At 51.1% G+C, this 16,194-nt stretch overlaps 1 protein-coding gene across 2 annotated transcripts; it reads right to left on the bottom strand.

The window, feature by feature from the left end:
- Positions 1-816: 816 nt before the first annotated feature.
- HMGB3 (high mobility group box 3) lies at positions 817-7,296 on the bottom strand. 2 transcript variants are annotated; one of them, XM_082322868.1, is made up of 5 exons: positions 7,212-7,296; positions 4,212-4,368; positions 3,552-3,691; positions 2,820-2,994; positions 817-2,259 (listed from the first exon to the last, which is right to left on the bottom strand). In XM_082322868.1, the coding sequence occupies exons 2-5, from the start codon at positions 4,359-4,361 to the stop codon at positions 2,116-2,118; spliced, it is 609 nt and encodes a 202-aa protein (XP_082178994.1). In that variant the 5' UTR covers positions 4,362-4,368; positions 7,212-7,296; the 3' UTR covers positions 817-2,115. The 2 variants fall into 2 exon arrangements, with proteins under 2 accessions (XP_082178994.1, XP_082178995.1); XM_082322869.1 differs by lacking the exon at positions 7,212-7,296 and adding an exon at positions 6,301-6,382.
- Positions 7,297-16,194: the final 8,898 nt, after the last annotated feature.

Here is a 16,194-nt window from a genome sequence, read left to right as displayed (position 1 = left end):
CCAAGTTTTGCTTGGTTTTGCTTTCAGGTTCTAGCCCATCTCAACACTAGATCAGACTGTTTTGCCAAGATACGATGGTTGTTGAGAAGTCACAGGAAAGCAGATGTGCTACCCAATTAGGCAACGGCGCAGTTTTATCCACATTAGAAGTAGTTACTGCCTGTAAGCCTGGCCCTCATTAATCTGCAGTTTGGCTCAAATGCAGCAGTGGCAGCAGCCCGTACCCACAGTTTACACTAATGAGTTACCCTGTCCTCTTAAGTCAGCTGTACACGGCAGCCCGCAACTTTGACCTGCTATTAATGCGAGTATCCTCACACCCCATCTCCTCTTCGCTGCCAAGCAAACACCGACTGCTAACTACAGCCAGCACAAGGACGGAATTCAAGGGTGGCAAGAGGGTGCTATAGTTTTCCCAGTTCGTGCAGTTCCCATGATGAGGAAAAACGAGGTTAGAGTCGCCAGCTAGAGACCAGGTATTACCTTTCCCTTCCAAGGGCTGCAAAACATCCCCAGCTTGGATTTGGAAAGATGGCAAGACTGCGACGCAGCCAGCCGGTCACCAACGGGGAAAGAGACCTGTGCCACTCCCCCAACCCACCGCACAGCACCCAATTCCTATTACAACTTTCGTCGTGAGAGAAAGGACACAGACTAAGTACCTGCACCATGCTCCTACTTCAGCAGGGAATTAGACTAGGCGCCTGGCTCCTGCCACGAATCAAGAGGCTAGAAAAAACCACAAGTCTGAAGCAGTTTAACACAGGACAAAAAAGGCACATTTTAATATGTACAGCAATGCATTTGGGCTATAAATTTACCCAACACAACTGAAAAAAAAAAAAATTCAAACTATGCTTTTATACTTATTCCATGGTGTCAGCCTCATTCCTAGCCACCTACCTTTCTCTGCATCTCTGAATGCTGCTATATACACACACAAACAAACAATTACGTCATGAATGTTCATTTAGGCTCCCAAGTTCAAGTAATAAAGTTCAAACTTGCATAGCATCTTATGCCACTCAGCCATAAACAGTTACGATTGCATATTAGCTGGAGCAGCCATCTCTTTCAATTCAGCCAGTTTTGGCTGGCCACCATTTTTTTTTTATTTTTTATTTTTTTTTTTTAATCCTTGAGTCAGAATGTTTCCTAAGTCACCAGCCCTGAGGGATGCCACAGACTTCGAAATGAACCTCTTGCTGTTGTTAAGATCCTTTTAAACCAGAAATTTAGAGTGTTGTCAAGAACAGTTTTAAAAATGTAATACTGTTTATTTTGCTTCAAAAACATTTCAGCATTCTAAACATACAAAAAAAACAGAACGTTGCAAATTCGTTTAAGTACAGAGTGTTTTTGAACTTCAGTTGCTGCACTGGCTCTTCACTTAGTTGACGATGAAGAGATGTCTACAGTTTCAGTTTAAAAACTACCGCACTTAACTAAAAAAATCCATACACTTCTCATGCCAGCTGAACCCCCTTCCACAACTAAGAATGGCAGCAGAATGCTATTTCACTATATACAGAAAGACAACTTTAAGCTAAATGGACGCCCACTGTAGTGTAAATAGATCTACCCTCACAGTGCATGCTTTGGGCCATGGCACCCCGGGGAACGTACAGCCTTTCCAAGTAATCACTGCTCCTCTAAGGCATCATAACTCTAAGCATGTACCACAAGAATCTGTCTAGTTTTTACAAACTATAGATATGTACAGTTTATAACCCAGGATTTTCTAGCCAATAACCATATAGTAACACCACCTTACAAATTAAAAAAATGCTTGAAACATTTTTAAATGCTTTGTTACACCAACAGCAAAGTGCACAGAGTTAGGAGAACACTAGAGCGCCTTTTCATTTTAAAAATGTTTGGAAATATGTACAACTTTGATACAGTTTCAGGGTGCTCACTACACCCATGGCCACTTCATGTAAACCAGTTACAATTTCTAGAGCACTTTTAGAAACTACAACGCGATCGGAATCCAAATTTTTTTTTTAATTAAGCCTAATAAGGGCAAGAGACACCATCTCAAATAAGAGGTGCTTCGTTTATGGTGTTTCCCCTACTCTATGGTATTCACATGGAGACAAGTATTGTACAGTTTTATTCATCATCATCATCTTCATCCTCCTCTTCTTCATCCTCCTCCTCCTCTTCGTCTTCTTCCTCTACCTTTTTCCGAGCAGCTTTGGTTGCTGCTCCCTTTGCGCCATCAAACTTTCCTTTAGACTTGTAGTCTGCAACATCCTGCAAAGTCAAGGGGATGTCTTAATTTGCTCTAAGCAGCAAACACATACAGCATTTGTACAGCAGCGGGCGTTAACATAAAGGGACTGGCCTTCCACAGCTGCACCCCCAAAAGGGGAGACAGCCAGCGTTACAGCACAAGGTATGCAGACACCTAAGCGTACGCAGCTGCCGCCGGATGACGGAGACCTCGAACCCTGCGTTCACGGTTATTTCTTTGAGGAGGAGAAAAGAACCCAGCCTCTCTTGAAAGTTTCCTGCTAACGGGACAAAGCTCCTTTAACAGCACAGCAAACCCTTTGCTGGAGCAACACGAGCAGCCGCTGCTGCACATCACTGGGGGGAAGCTCTCCCTCCTGGCTGGAAGCCGCCTGCGGCTCTCTGACCTGCTCTATCCCAACGTACGCAAAGTTCGGCTACGTAGCACGCAGCGCACCCAGAACAGGTCTGCAAGCTGGCGATGCTCACTACGCTGGGGCCACCTTAGCTGGGTCTACGTTACAGAAACACATCAACGCAAGAGCCGGTATGGAAGAGGCACAAGCGAAAACTAGCCTTACCTTCTCGTACTTCTCCTTCAGTTTAGCTGCCTTATTATTGTAAGGCTGCTTTTCACCATCGCTGAGGTTGTTCCACATTTCACCCAGTTTCTTTGCTACATCCCCGATGGATATGCCAGGGTTTGTGGACTTGATCTTGGGGCGGAACTCTGAACAGAAGAGGAAGAAGCCAGACCTTGGGGAGAAGCACCAGAGGACAGTCAGCACTGCAGCAGCACGCCGGGGAGCACCCCCTCCCTCCCTCCCTCCCAACATTCACACGTGCACTCACACATTGAGGAGAAACACTTTTTTTTTTTTACTTTAAAAAAAAAAAAGCCACCACACAACAAAAAAACACCACACACAAACCCAAACATGTCTTGAGTTTACTTAGGCCCAGACCTGCAGACTTCGCCCAATGCTGTTTTTAATGAAGTGCTGTCTATCCCCTGCACCCAAGTTCAGCTTAGATACACGAGTCTCACTGTGACCCGGTCATTTCCACGTCTTCCATCACTACGAGTTTAAGGGTACCAAGTACTGACAGTTCCTGTTAGTGCTCTACGTGCTCAAGATTACAGGCTGCCCAGAAGATTTACGAGGCAGCATCAGTAAGCTATGAATATTACCAATACCGCGATACCAACAGAATGCCCCATCTACTTCCTTTACAGAAACCTATCAGCTGTGTTTCAGGGTGTGAAAACAAACCAAAATACTTGTGCATTTAATGCCTTAAAAGTTACTTACGGTGGTCGTTTCGGGGCGTTGGGGTCCTTCTTCTTCTTGCCACCCTTAGCCGGTCCGTAGTCCTTCATTTCTCTATCATATCGTACCTTATCCGCCTTTGCCATTTCATCAAATTTAGCCTTCTCCTTGCTTGACATGGTCTAAAAAACCAAAAAACAAGACACCAAACCCGTGATTACCCAACTGTTCGATAGTTGGCAAACTTTAAGTAAACAAGCCAACACATACCCACTCCATAGGGGAATTTCAGAATTTGTTTGTTTTCTAACTGGACCACCTTGGGGCCGAAGGTCCTGTACCGGGGACCGCAGCCCCAGCTGGCATACTCAGCGAGAGGGAAGCAACGGGAATGGGACAAGCACAGCCAGAGTCCTCCTCGAGGACACGAGCCTGGAGGGAGGGAGCTGCTGAAGGGCACTGCTCGGGAACGGGAAAAAAGGCCAGGCTGTAGCAGAAGCACCCAAACGGGCAGATACACTGGGCTGAAGCCTTCATAATCATTACGGGAGTCAGCAGCACCCGATCAATGGCCGGGACACCTTGCCAAGACGGGCACAGAGACCAAAACAGCACCCGCTCCCTTCACGTTCAGACACATGCACGCCATCCTAGCAGATACCGTAAGAAGTTATCCCTTCGGGAAGTCACAAACTAAGGTACCTTCCACCTCTCCGAGCACTTCTTGGAAAACTCTGCGAAGTTGACGGGAACCTCTGGGTTCTTTTTCTTATGTTCCTCACGGCACGTCTGCACAAAGAAGGCATAGGCAGACATCTTGCCCTTGGGCTTCTTCGGATCACCTTTAGCCATCTTGACTCTGTAGGGAAGAGGGGGACAAGGGAAAAATATAACAAGCGAATGCATGTATGGATGAATGTATATATGTATGTGTGCCTACATATATGGTATGTATACACCATATACACACACCATATATGTACGCACACATACATATATATATATATGTAAAAACATACACACACCACCATCCCCTGAAGCGATGTCCCATCCGTAACACATCCCTTCCTTCCCCCCAACACCTCTTATCATCCCCAATACAGAAATTTAAATTATTCTTCCTTGACACTCGGGTTGCAGACTTGAGCCAAGTGAAACTGGTCACTGGATTTAAGTTTTACATTGATATATATTTACATCATGTTCAAAGACTGGAGACAGGCTATTAAATACACATACTCCTGCCCATTAGGAGTTATATATGAACTGATATAAAATATTTGTTTTAGTTGGCCACCACACTAGGGCTTCAGTGGCACGCACAGTGCCAGGCTATGACTTATCCCTTTAGTAGCTGGAGTTCACATGTTAGCAGCTGCTGCCCAGGTAGAAAGGCAGGACGGATTATGCCCCCCGTAAAAGTGCAATAACCTTTTATATATAAGAAGGTGTGCAACTAAAGGCTAGTTTTAAACACAATAGGACCCGTGGAGCTCTGTGAGGTGAGCAGCGCTTGCTCTTGCTCCACCAAGTGACACATGTTCAGAGGCGTAGTGGTCAGTGCAAAGATGTGATTAGCAAGTCACCGAGAGGAGGATGCTAACTTTTGGGCTGTGTTTCTTTCCCCCTCTTCTGTATTATTCCCCTCCCCCCCCCAAAAAAAAAATCCCGCAGCAATATTTCCTATTTACAGCTTCTCGAGCGTTTGAAAATTTAATTTTTATTAGCACGAGGTTAATATTTAATCGCGGCTATTAACCCCCTCCATGTGCAGCCAAAGCGGCTTTAGAAAGCCGCCCTCTCCCGCCCGGGCCGCTCCCGGAGCTCGGCGGGCTCCCCGCTGCCGCCCCGCCAGCGCCGGGCGGCGGGAGGCGAACCCGCGGCCGAGGGGAGACAGCGGCCGGGCCGGGGCGCGGAGCGGAGCGGGGCCGCCGCCTGCTCCCGAAGTTGGGGGCGAGCGGCCCGCCGCGGCCGGCCCGGCCTCCGCTCCGCTCCGCTCCCCTCCCGCCATCTTCTCCCCCCCAAGGTCACCGCGGCGGCCGGGCTCCGCGGCGCGGGGCGCGGGCACCTGCGGCGGGGCCGGGGCCGGCGGGCGGAGGGGGCAGCGGCGGCTCCGCCAGACGCCAATAATTCATCTTCCATTTTGTGAAATGCCTCCTGATGAAAGAAAGTGCCCCTGAAATGCGGCGGGGCGGCGGGCGGGGGGCGCCGGGGGGCCGGGCGGCGGCCGGGGGCGCGGGGCGCCGGCCCGGCCCCGGGCGGCCGGTGCGAGCGGCAGCGGGAGCGGCGGCGGCGGCGGCCGCGCTCCGCGCCCAGGGCCGGCCCCGCTCGCTAAGATGGCTTCTCCCGGCGCCGCCGCCGCGCCGCCGAACAAAGCCGCGCTCCCCCCCTCCGCCGCGCTCGGCCCCCCGCGCCCGCCGCCCCCGGCCGCCGGCCCCGCCAAAACGCCGCCCCCGCCGAGAAGGGGCTCCCCGCTCGGCCCCCCGCCGGGCGGCGGGGGCGGCGGGGCCGGGGCGCGGGCGGGAGGCGCCCCCCCCCCGGCCCCTGCCTAGCGCAGCGCTCTCTAACAAAGGCTCCCGTGCAGCCATTATCGCCGCCGCTACGCTCCTCCGCGCCGCCAGAAAAAGAGTGCGGAGAGCCCCGGGGCGGCCCCCCGGCGCCCGGCCGAGGGCGCGGGGGCGGTGGGGAGAGAGGAGCCGGGGCGAAAGCGAAAGGTTTGAGCCCCCCGCGGGGCGCCGGGAAGGAGATTTCCCCCGCCGCGACCCCCCCTCCCCATCCCTATGCCGCTTACACGTCTTTCTTCCCTTCGCCGGGGCTCTCCAGCGCCAGCCATATTAATGCCCACAGCACGGGCGGCGCGGCGCGGGGAAGAGGCGATGCGGGGCCCCGCCGCGGGCGCAGCCCCGCCGGAGACACCTTCCCGGGCAGGGGAAGAGCGGCGGAGGCAGAGGCGAAGGGATCGGGGGAGTTTGGAGGCGGCGGCGGCGAGAAAAAAACTGCTTCGCCGGGACAGACGGGCGCAGCGCGCAGGGTTTATCCCTGTCAGATGCTAAAGCGACAGCCATATTAATGCAGAATAAACAGCGGGCACGGCATTGCGCACGGCCGACAACTTTCCCACCGCCGCCAGCCCCACCGAGCCCACCCGGGGGAAGGGGGCAAATAAAAGCCGAGGGCGCCGCGCGTTTTGCCGTGCGACATTAGGAGGCGGCAGAGAAAAATCCCTGCCCGTGCGGGGGAGAAGAGGAGTTAGTCCCGGTGTAGTTGCTGCACCAGCCATATTACTCTCGGCGGCTCGGGAGCCCGGCGCGGAGAAAGCGGGCTGCACCGGGGACAGGTAGCCCCTCCGCGCCAGGGGGGTCCCGGCGGGGCAGGGGAGGAGGACGGGGGGCAAACGCTGCGCCTCGCCCGCCGCCCCGCCAGCTGCGCGCAGCATCTGCCCCGGCACCGCCGATCCCCTTGCGTGGGGCGGGGGGGCGGCAGAAAGTTTTGGGTGATTTTTCCCGTTTTTTTTATTTAATTTAAAAATTAAAAAAAATGAGGAGGAAGGAAAGAAAAACAAAAAAAAATAATAATAATTAAAAAAAAAAAAGCCCGGGGCAGGCAGAGCAGAGGGGCGAAGGCGCGGGGGCAGGGCGGGGCGGCGGCGGGGCGGGCAGGGGGCAGCCGCCCCCCGAAAAGTTGCGGCGGGGCTGCACGTACCTGTATTGTTCGCGGTAGTGTGGACGGGAGCTGGAGCGCAGGGCACGACGCGGGGCTCGGCGCGGCGCGGCTCAGCCTCGCGTTGGCTGCCTACGAGAGCGGCCTGATTGGCTGCGGGGCTCTGCCGTTTAAAACAACCTCCTCGCCCGCTCATTGGCGCGCCGCCTCATGAATATTAAGCCCGGCCGCGCGGCGGTTGGCCGGCGCGGGTGAGGTCATTCATTCAAAACGAGCGCCCGCCGGGGAAAGGGGAGCTCGGCGGCGCGCGCCGAGGCGGGGGGAAAGTTGGCGCGGAGATGGGGTGCGCGCCCCCCCCCCCCCCCGCGTAACCTCCGCGGCGGGCGGGAGCGAGCGCTGCGGCCACCGGCCGGGAACGGGCACTCGCCACGTGGTTGGGGCTGCGCGGGGGAAGCCGGTTGCCCCATCCACAGCGCGAAAGGCACCGGGGCCGTGCAGCGGGGTCGCTTGCGCGGCGTGCGGTGCTCAGCCTCCGCGCCCGCGCTGCACCGGCGCAGAGCCGCGGCGATGGGCGCGGGGTCCGGCGGCAGCGGCTGCCCGCGGCGGTGCCCTGTTAGGGCTGAGAGCCGCTGCGGGGACCCGCGGGGCGAGAGGGACGAGGGGCAGCCACGGCAGCGCCCCGGGGCGGGGCGGGGACCCCGGCCTACCCTAGCCCCTGCTTGCTAATTCCTGCCCTGAGGGCCCGATTCCAATTTCAATGGCACTGTTTGCAGAGCCGGCTACTACTGTGCGTAACAGGGAGGGAAGCCAGCCCAAAATAAACTCCGCTGACAGTCCCAACACGCGATGGATAGAAAAGGAACTACAGAGCGAGAAACTCCCCGGTTGTTGGGGGGGATCAGAGAGCTTCACCCGCTCATTCATCAAATAAAACACCAAAACAATTAACTTGAATTACTCTTTCTAACCTACTTCCACAATTTGTTTGGTATTAACTTTCTAGGATTTGGTTGTTATTACAGAGGCTGGCTGTGCACAAGGAAATCTGTAAACATGCCCTGCTGACAGAAAGCAACCCAGCGCGGCTCTGGGGCCACGGGGACAAGGCTCCTTTGGCTCTCTTGAAAGAGCTATTTCCTATAGGGCAGCTGCCAAATGGTTAAACTGGTATTAGCGGCTGACCACAATTGTTGGTTGGCTCGGAAAAAAGAGCTGTTATTTTAAGGCTGGAGCGGTAAGACTCAGAAACCACCGCATACTGTTAATGGGCTGGGCGTAACTGCCACCCTTCTTTTATGATAGCCAGAAGAAACAGTTGCCCTCTTTAAGGAATAGATAGCGAAAAGAAGCCTCCACCCTGGGCTGAGGTGCTGGCAGGCAGCGGGGTTTACCAGATACTGCCCTGTGGAAGCGCTTGTGGCTATAACAACATATGGTCATAGGTTGCCTTTGCCGCAAGAGATCAAAACAAAACGACTGATGAGACATAGAGGAGTGCCAACCTCCTGCTGACAGATCCACTGGGAAGCGTGCAGAATTCCACCCAGGATTTTAGCCAAAGTCCTGCCTGGATTTCTCCCTTAGGTACACCTTCTCAGCTGGTCTAGCAAGCGCCCAAATCCAGTTGTCATCCATACACAGAACCGCTAAGGCTTATAGAGACCTTACACCCGTGTCCTTGGGCTTTCCAAGGCATACATGGTAAACCCAGCCTTACTAGCCTCTCGCCCTATTTCTGCCTTCTAAAACCAAAAGCATAAAACAAGGGGTTCATTCATAAACATTAATGAGGCTACCTGAGGGACTGTATTCTGTAGCATCATCATAAAATAAGACAAGCAATACTACTGCAGGATAATCTCTTTGTAGCTGACAAACATCCCTCTCACCTATTTTTAGGGATACTTTAAAGTGTTTCAAACTAGTTGAATAATTAAGACTTTTTTTTTCTTGGCTCTGGAGTCGCACAGTTTTTTGATCTGAAGCACTTTCTTCCTCAAACCACAATCTCATCCTACAGAGCACACCAAGTTGGGAGCATTACAAAGGCGGGGGGTGGCAGCGCCGATGGACAGGCTTGCTTAGGAGCTTGCTTAGGACAGGCACCTGGTATTGAATGCGCAGCCCTCCTAGGCATCTCCAGAGCATCCCTCCCATTTCTCATAGACCAAGGGAAACATTCCCTAAGATGCTTGTTCTAGGAAGGCCAGGAAAGTTTTGACAGCTGGTCAAGGGGCAAAGGAGATATTTTGGTAGCTGAGAGACAGCTGGGTTCACGGTTTTGTCCTAGCACTCGCAGCATGGTTTTGAAAGCAGCGGAGGGCTGAGTAGCAAATGGGTGAACATAACCCCCATAGGGAAAGCTTCTACTCACCCCCAGAACTGCCACTGCTGAAAGACATTCTCCTGCAGTGCCCTCTGCCCTGCACATTGCAGCTGGCCCCCGCATCTGAGCTCTTTCCTGCGGTGCACCCAGAAAACAGCCTAGAAAGTTGGCTGAGCCAGTCTAACCTTTTGCTGCAACCTCTTCCAGGCTGTGCAGTCCCACTACCTCCCATGCCCCAGCTCCAGCCTTTACCTGACCCCTCTGGGAGCCAAGGCAGCTCGCTAACCTAACAAAAAATAAAAAAACAAAGCCCAAAATTCAACCTCCTTTTTGCTGGGTTGGTTTTCTGGTGGATTAGCAGACTGAACCAGCATACCGAGGAGTCAGGTGAGTACCAGAGCTGAGGCAAAGGAGGGCGCAGAAGGGTACAGCCAGGAGCAGGGACACGCTCCTAAGAAGTGCGAGTTTGGCAAATTTTAGGGGTTTTGTTTGTTTGTTTGAATATTACAGATTACCATATATTTATGCTATAGGAAACATGAGAAGAAAACCAAAACTAAAAGAAATTTCAGGATGCCTGGCTCTTGGCACAGAAGGCAGCAAGGTTTGCAACGACGCTAGGAGAGCTCAATGCATGGTCTTATACCTTCCCTTCAGAAAGTTCCGACCTCATCCCCACCATGATTGCTACAGGCGGGATTTATTTTGCAAACACATGCTACACTTTTAAGTAACTGTCAGCCATACCCTGCGTCCCACAGCAGGGACCCAGGCCAGGCAATATCTTGAATACAAGGACCAAGGCATAAAATTTGATTCAGGGTCCCACAGCAAGCAGAGAGCTTCCAATACTTGCAGTAGCTCATTGCTGAGAAGACTGACCGCAAAGTCCTGTCCCAGCTGGAGTCACCAAACACTGAAGGCTTCTGGCCCACGTACATCGTGTTGGTGCTGTCCAGGAAACGCCAGAGATGCAAACAGCTGAGGCCACATCACCAAGATGGGATGACATCTCCTCTTCAGCTAAAGATGATAGAACAGGGACGCTGCTGTGAAAAAAATCTGGAGTCACCGAAGAGTCCTCCAACAAATCAACGGATTACATAAATACACTTTAAATTCAGGAAAGTCACCCATGGTTACAAATGAAATGCCTTCTCCTGCTCCCTAGAATTGCCTGACGTCTAGAGTAGAGTTCACCTATTCTTCAGACAACAGCCAGATCTCATCCGAACGCTAGCGACAGCTTGGTGGGTTTGGCCTTCTCACAGCTCTGCCCTGCTCCAGTTGTGCCAGATGGCTAGCAAAATAAGGCCCACCATGTATTTAAGCTGGTCAGAAATCAGAAGTGCTGAAAAGGACCAGAGCGATAACTGATCTTTGTGGAACACCGCACGATGGGTGTAGTAAGGAAACTGCATCGTCACCACCACTGATCAGCTCCACAGCTCATCCAGCCATTCTCACAGTGTACCTCGACCCTCTCATTCCCATCAGTAAGACCATGAATGCCTCAGAGGCATCCTGGAGGACAGCAACTGTGTGTAAAAGATTAGTCCTCAAGACCTTTAACAAGCTTCCCAGTCTGAATCCAGATTGTCTCGATGTAGAAAGTTCGGCTGACATTAACTTGTACTTGACCTCTTGCTAGTTTCACTAGGCGTTTGCTCAGCACTTGGGAGGATTTCAGCCAAGCAGTTGATTTGAACTGATGTCGTGTCCTTACTGGATTTGTCCAATATTGGTTAGAGCGCATTGTGTTTGTTGTGACGGCTGTCTTGATCATGGGTAGCATCACCTGCTAGTAGCTAGGAAGAGGCTGGTATGAATTCACACATTGAAATTTCAAAGCACCTCAGTGAATTAGAAACACACCAGTCACAGAAAAAATGACTAGGGCATGCAATGATATCCTCACAATGAGCTACTGTGCCTGAAGAGCTTCCCAAACATACACGATCATTTCCAGGAGGAATAAAACAGTTACCTGCTTCCCATTTTGGAGAGGCAGCTCAAACACACAGCGCATTGCCAAAGCAGTTTCCTTACTGAGGAGCTTCTTGGGCTCAGATTCAGCAGCATTGCTGGGAATAGCCATGCAAGTTCTTCTGGTCTGCAGCATACACGCTTGGAGATGTGCTATTTCACCCCATCAGCCTTTATTTTCCAGTGCTGATAACCTGAGTTTCCACCTTTCTGTCTGCCAGCTGATGCAGGTATCAGAAAGCCAAGAAAGTCTGTGGGGGAAAATAACTACAATGAGCTATTGGATACCAATACAGCATCCGTCCTTTTGCCCTTTACCCAGCTTTGGAATATGTTGAGCCCGTGACTGTGTGGTTAAATTAGGAGCACCCGTGGTGTTGTGCTCCTGACCACTGCACTGGGGAGTCTATTCGAGGCAAGGAATACGGGAGGCATCAAGAAATCTCACTGGAAAGCCTGGGGCCATCTGCCTGTTGTCCTCCTGAGCTAAGACATAATTTTCTGAGGCCTTCTGGGCCACAGAATGCTGTGGGTCACAGGAAAAGTAGAAGTCTCCCAAGAAGAAACACGCTTGCTGTTCACAGGGTGAAGTAGTTCAGGAAAACTCTTCTGATAAATATTCAGTTCTACCAGGTATGCAGCTCGGTTCCCATGAAACCTTTTTTCAAGCAACCTGGGCATCCCATGTCAGCACGCTAAAGATGCGCTCAGGGCCCTGGTAGAAACAGCAGAGAGGGGGCTGCCCACCTCTGTCGCGGGGGGTTAGCTACAAGGCAGGTATCGGCAGGAGGGTCCTTTCCCAGCCCCGTTCACAGCCCTTCCCCGAGGCTGGGACCGCACCGGGCTCGGGGGTTCGCAGGCAACTGAACTCCAGCACACCAGCTCTGTGAAACGGTCCTAGCGTGGACACAGCAATCCCGGCACATCATCACGTTCCTCACAGCGGCGTATCAAACCATCCTGCCCTTAGCAAAGCCAGTTATTCCATTGTGGTCGGCAAGCTGCGCTTTAAGCGGTATAATTATAACTGCGTTTGGCGCTTCCACTTCTGTCTGGATCGCATCTCTTCACAACCCTTACCCACTGGCAAAATTCTCTAGTGAAGACTTGACCCGAATGAAAAGGCTGATATAAATACATCCGTAGGGTTCTGCCAGCAATTAGGAATAAGGGCGGGGGGAAATCCCTCCTAGGAATCTAACAAAGCCAGGAAACCTTTTTAAGCAGAACCAGCCTATCAGAGTGACAGAGTTGACATTTAAGGTTGGATGGACAATAGCGACGTGAAAAGTGTTAAATGACCTGTTCATCTCAACAGCATATTCATTAGGCTAGTTAGGGAGCTGTTTCAAAAGCCTTCAGTTTGGACCTAGCTTCTCCCATCACTGACCTTCTGTGTTAACATGCAATAGAGACGAAGAGGCTCAATTAACCCTTCTCTAACTGGTATAGTCGAAAGCTGTTTGCAGAGGTTTGATTTACGAGTACAAGAGCTATTTTTTTTTTTTTTTCTTTCTTTTAACGCAAGAGTTTGACTTCAGTAAAGATGAGGAGGAATCCCTCCATATGAAACCCTCCCAGTCGTACAACATGTGGGATTTCCACGCATGGATTTTCTGATGCCCGTGGCCTGAGGCTGAATTCCAAGTCCTGTAACTGTAGTAAAATATTTGTAATTGCTCACTGGGATCTCAGCCAGTGAGAATATTTCCTCTTTAACCTATGAAACAAAAAGAATTATCTTAAATACGTGCTGAAAGTAGAAAATAAAATTAGCAATGGTGTTTAAGGAGCTTGCCAGCATGCAAGTTCAGAGAGACAGAGGTTAATCTGATCCCGATTCAACTACGGGAAACCTAATGTTCCAACAATTAAAATATTAGTCCAGATGAACAGGTGACCCCCCCCCCCCCCCCAAATCCCCTAATGGGGTGGCACAGCCTGTTGTCTCCTGTAGCCATATCCCATTAAGCTGACACCTCTGCAGGAGTAGGATACAATCCCAGTTGCACACACAAAATTAATTATTGTCAAATGCACTTCATGGGGACTGAGGTGAGAAATACAAGTTAAAATAATTGACAGTCATATTAGGCAGCAGTTCAAAACCTCCTTGCAGTATAACCACAGTCAAGATAAACAGAAACTCACGGTTGCCTTCACAGGTGGGCTCCCCCTGCTTCTTGTCACGTTGTCCCCACTCCTCCTGGCTTTTTCCTTCCTTTCTCTCCCTTCTCCCCCTCCTGTTTTTGCTTCCCTTCACACCTCGGCCCTGGCTCTTCCCCAGCACACGCTGCCAAGCTGCCCAGGGGGTGGCAGGCAGGCAATTTGCCCCTGCACACCTGCTCCAAGAGATTTGCCACCGCAGTATAGCACCTCCTACGCTACCAGACTCCTGGAAATTGCCTGCTCCCTGCGCACTGCCTCCTTACATTCCCGGCTCGTCTCTGCTCCCTCATCTAACACATCCTTCCTGCCACAACACACTTTCTTCAGACGTCTCCTTCCATGCTCAGCTACCACGGGACCATCTGCTTCCACGTATCTTCTTTTTTTAAAGAGGCACTATCCCAAACCTTGTAAACTCCAAGCGACCTGGTGCACGAGCAATGAGCAAAATTCAACTTTAGAAGGGCGTTTCTGCTTCCATTTTGCATGCAAAGAACCACACTCAAAAAAATCAAAGGCATTGGGAAAAAAAAAAAAAAAAAAAGCATTTATCTACCTACCCCACCAAGCCAAATACTAAAAGTAGGAAGACAGGACAACTGGAAACAATCTCTGCAAGTTTCCCATAGCCTTCAGAGGAGATGGGATCTAGATGTAATTTTAAAGGAGAAGATTGTAAGTGTTTTCCTTGCACTTTAATTGGCAAGTAATCAAGACCACATTCAATGCAACACAAGTTCTTGCAATCACGCTGTGACAGCAGACCAAGAAACTCTATTAGGAATCCAATGCAATTACAACCCAACAGCAGTCCAGCAAAGGACTAGATAAAAAGGGAGGCATGACCCCACGTTAGAAAGAAGCTGGTGATGATACGGCTGAGGTGTAGTTCAGATGCCGCTGAAGTGGCACTAACGGAGGCAATCAGAAGGGCTGGCGCTGGGACAAGAAAGCTGCCACTGGATACTTATTTCACAGTCCTGAAATGTTGCTATCGTCAGAGTTGCTTTCAGATCATCGAATAACTGTTTCCAAAATGATGAATATCCCACCCGCACTCAGCAATATCCGAACACAAGCGTGTAGCCTTTTCTCTTTGGCCATCCTGCCGCTGTCCACACTTCAAAACAGGACTAGGGCAGCACGTGGCGTACAGACAAGACGATACACTAAAACCACTCACGTTCAAATGAATGAAAGAGGAGAATGTTCTGCAAGAAGCATAATCTTGGTACTACGCTATCTCACGACACGTTTCTGAACGAAGCTTTGGGTCTGGCCATGGTTTGTAACTTTTAAAGACAGGCTGCCCGTCTCCAGATGCCCGTGTCACTGCTGAGACGGGGAGTGACGTACAAAGTCCTTGGCTAGAGAAAAGGAGGAATGAGTTTTCTCCGCAGGAGCTGTGAACCAAGCGCTCGGTCTCTTCCCTGCCTGGCCAGGCTGCCGGGGCGATCAGCTGCGGGAGCGCATTGCGCAGACCAGCTGCTCCAGCTGGCATCTTAACTGGGTTGAAGGTCTGGGTGTAAGAAAACAAGGAGAGCATTGGGTGGTTCCAGCCTGGTGGGGAAACACGCTGCTAGCACAACAGGGCTTTAAGAGGGCTTAAAAAAGTCTAATTGTCAGAAAAGACGTAAATGACATCAGTCCTGCAAAGGCAGAGACTAAAGCAGGTTTTCTTGATCTGTGACCTGCACTACGCTGCTGGGACATAAGATCTCCAAAACTGCCTGTAAAGCTAGGAAATGAATACATTGCCCATATGCACGTAGACCCCCAAAAAGCAAGGTAAAAAATGCAAACTGAAGTTTAAGTATTTACAGTTTAGGAGAACATATAATTGGTTGTAAAAAAACCCACCAGGGTGACAGTGCACGAGATGATTCTTGGATTGTCTTCAAAAGGTGGACCTTAAAAGGGGAACGAGAAACACTGGCTCAGGAAAGCCCTCAAAGTCCCTTAAGCTTCCCCCACCCCCACCCCCTCCATGACCTCTCTGTCCCCTGTACGTTTTTTCTTCTCAAAAATCTGCTCAGAAAATATCGTTTCCTTTTTGGTACCAGTTTGGTGCCATCGCTTCACCATAGCAACAGACAGCAAACAGCAGCTCAAACAACTGGAAGTTGTTGGCTGACTCAGGTAGGCTCTGCTGCGGCAGCAGGCTTGAGTGACTCTCTGCTTTCGGAAAAACGATCAGTTGCATAATTCTAGATTTAATTCCACTAAAAGAGAATATACACAATTAAGTAAAAGCCAGCAGTTAAACTATCAAGAAGGCAGGAATACTTTCAGTGACTGCACTTTGTATGCAGCTACGCTGTCATCAAGGTACGACAGCAGCTCCTGTAGAGACACCAAGCTACTTTTAAAGTAATTGCCTCGAGTCCTAGAGACAGACGAGGACCACAGACCCCACCGGGGCGGCTGGGTCCATCCCAGGCAGTTCTCCTGCATACATCTCTGTGCTGGCACGGGCCAAACTGCCAGCGGTGCCCGAGCTACCAGAGCCTGGGGATGAGATTTTGTGAAAGACCAAAAGTCCAG

This window comes from Platalea leucorodia, assembly GCF_965183815.1.
Source record: "Platalea leucorodia genome assembly, chromosome: 10".
Classification (NCBI taxonomy): Eukaryota; Metazoa; Chordata; class Aves; order Pelecaniformes; family Threskiornithidae; genus Platalea; species Platalea leucorodia.
The sequence above is the reverse complement of the archived record's forward strand: the minus strand, read 5'-3'. Positions and strand labels throughout refer to the sequence as shown.

What these genes read in the sequence shown, in the direction of transcription:
- HMGB3 (XM_082322868.1), bottom strand. Translation starts at nt 4,361, where the DNA reads ATGGCTAAAGGTGATCCGAAGAAGCCCAAGGGCAAGATGTCTGCCTAT. An exon ending in AACGCCCCGAAACGACCACC is followed by an intron (nt 2,995 to 3,551) that starts GTAAGTAACTTT and finishes CTTCTCCCCAAG; the next exon opens with GTCTGGCTTCTTCCTCTTCT. An exon ending in TGAAGGAGAAGTACGAGAAG is followed by an intron (nt 2,260 to 2,819) that starts GTAAGGCTAGTT and finishes TTGACTTTGCAG; the next exon opens with GATGTTGCAGACTACAAGTC.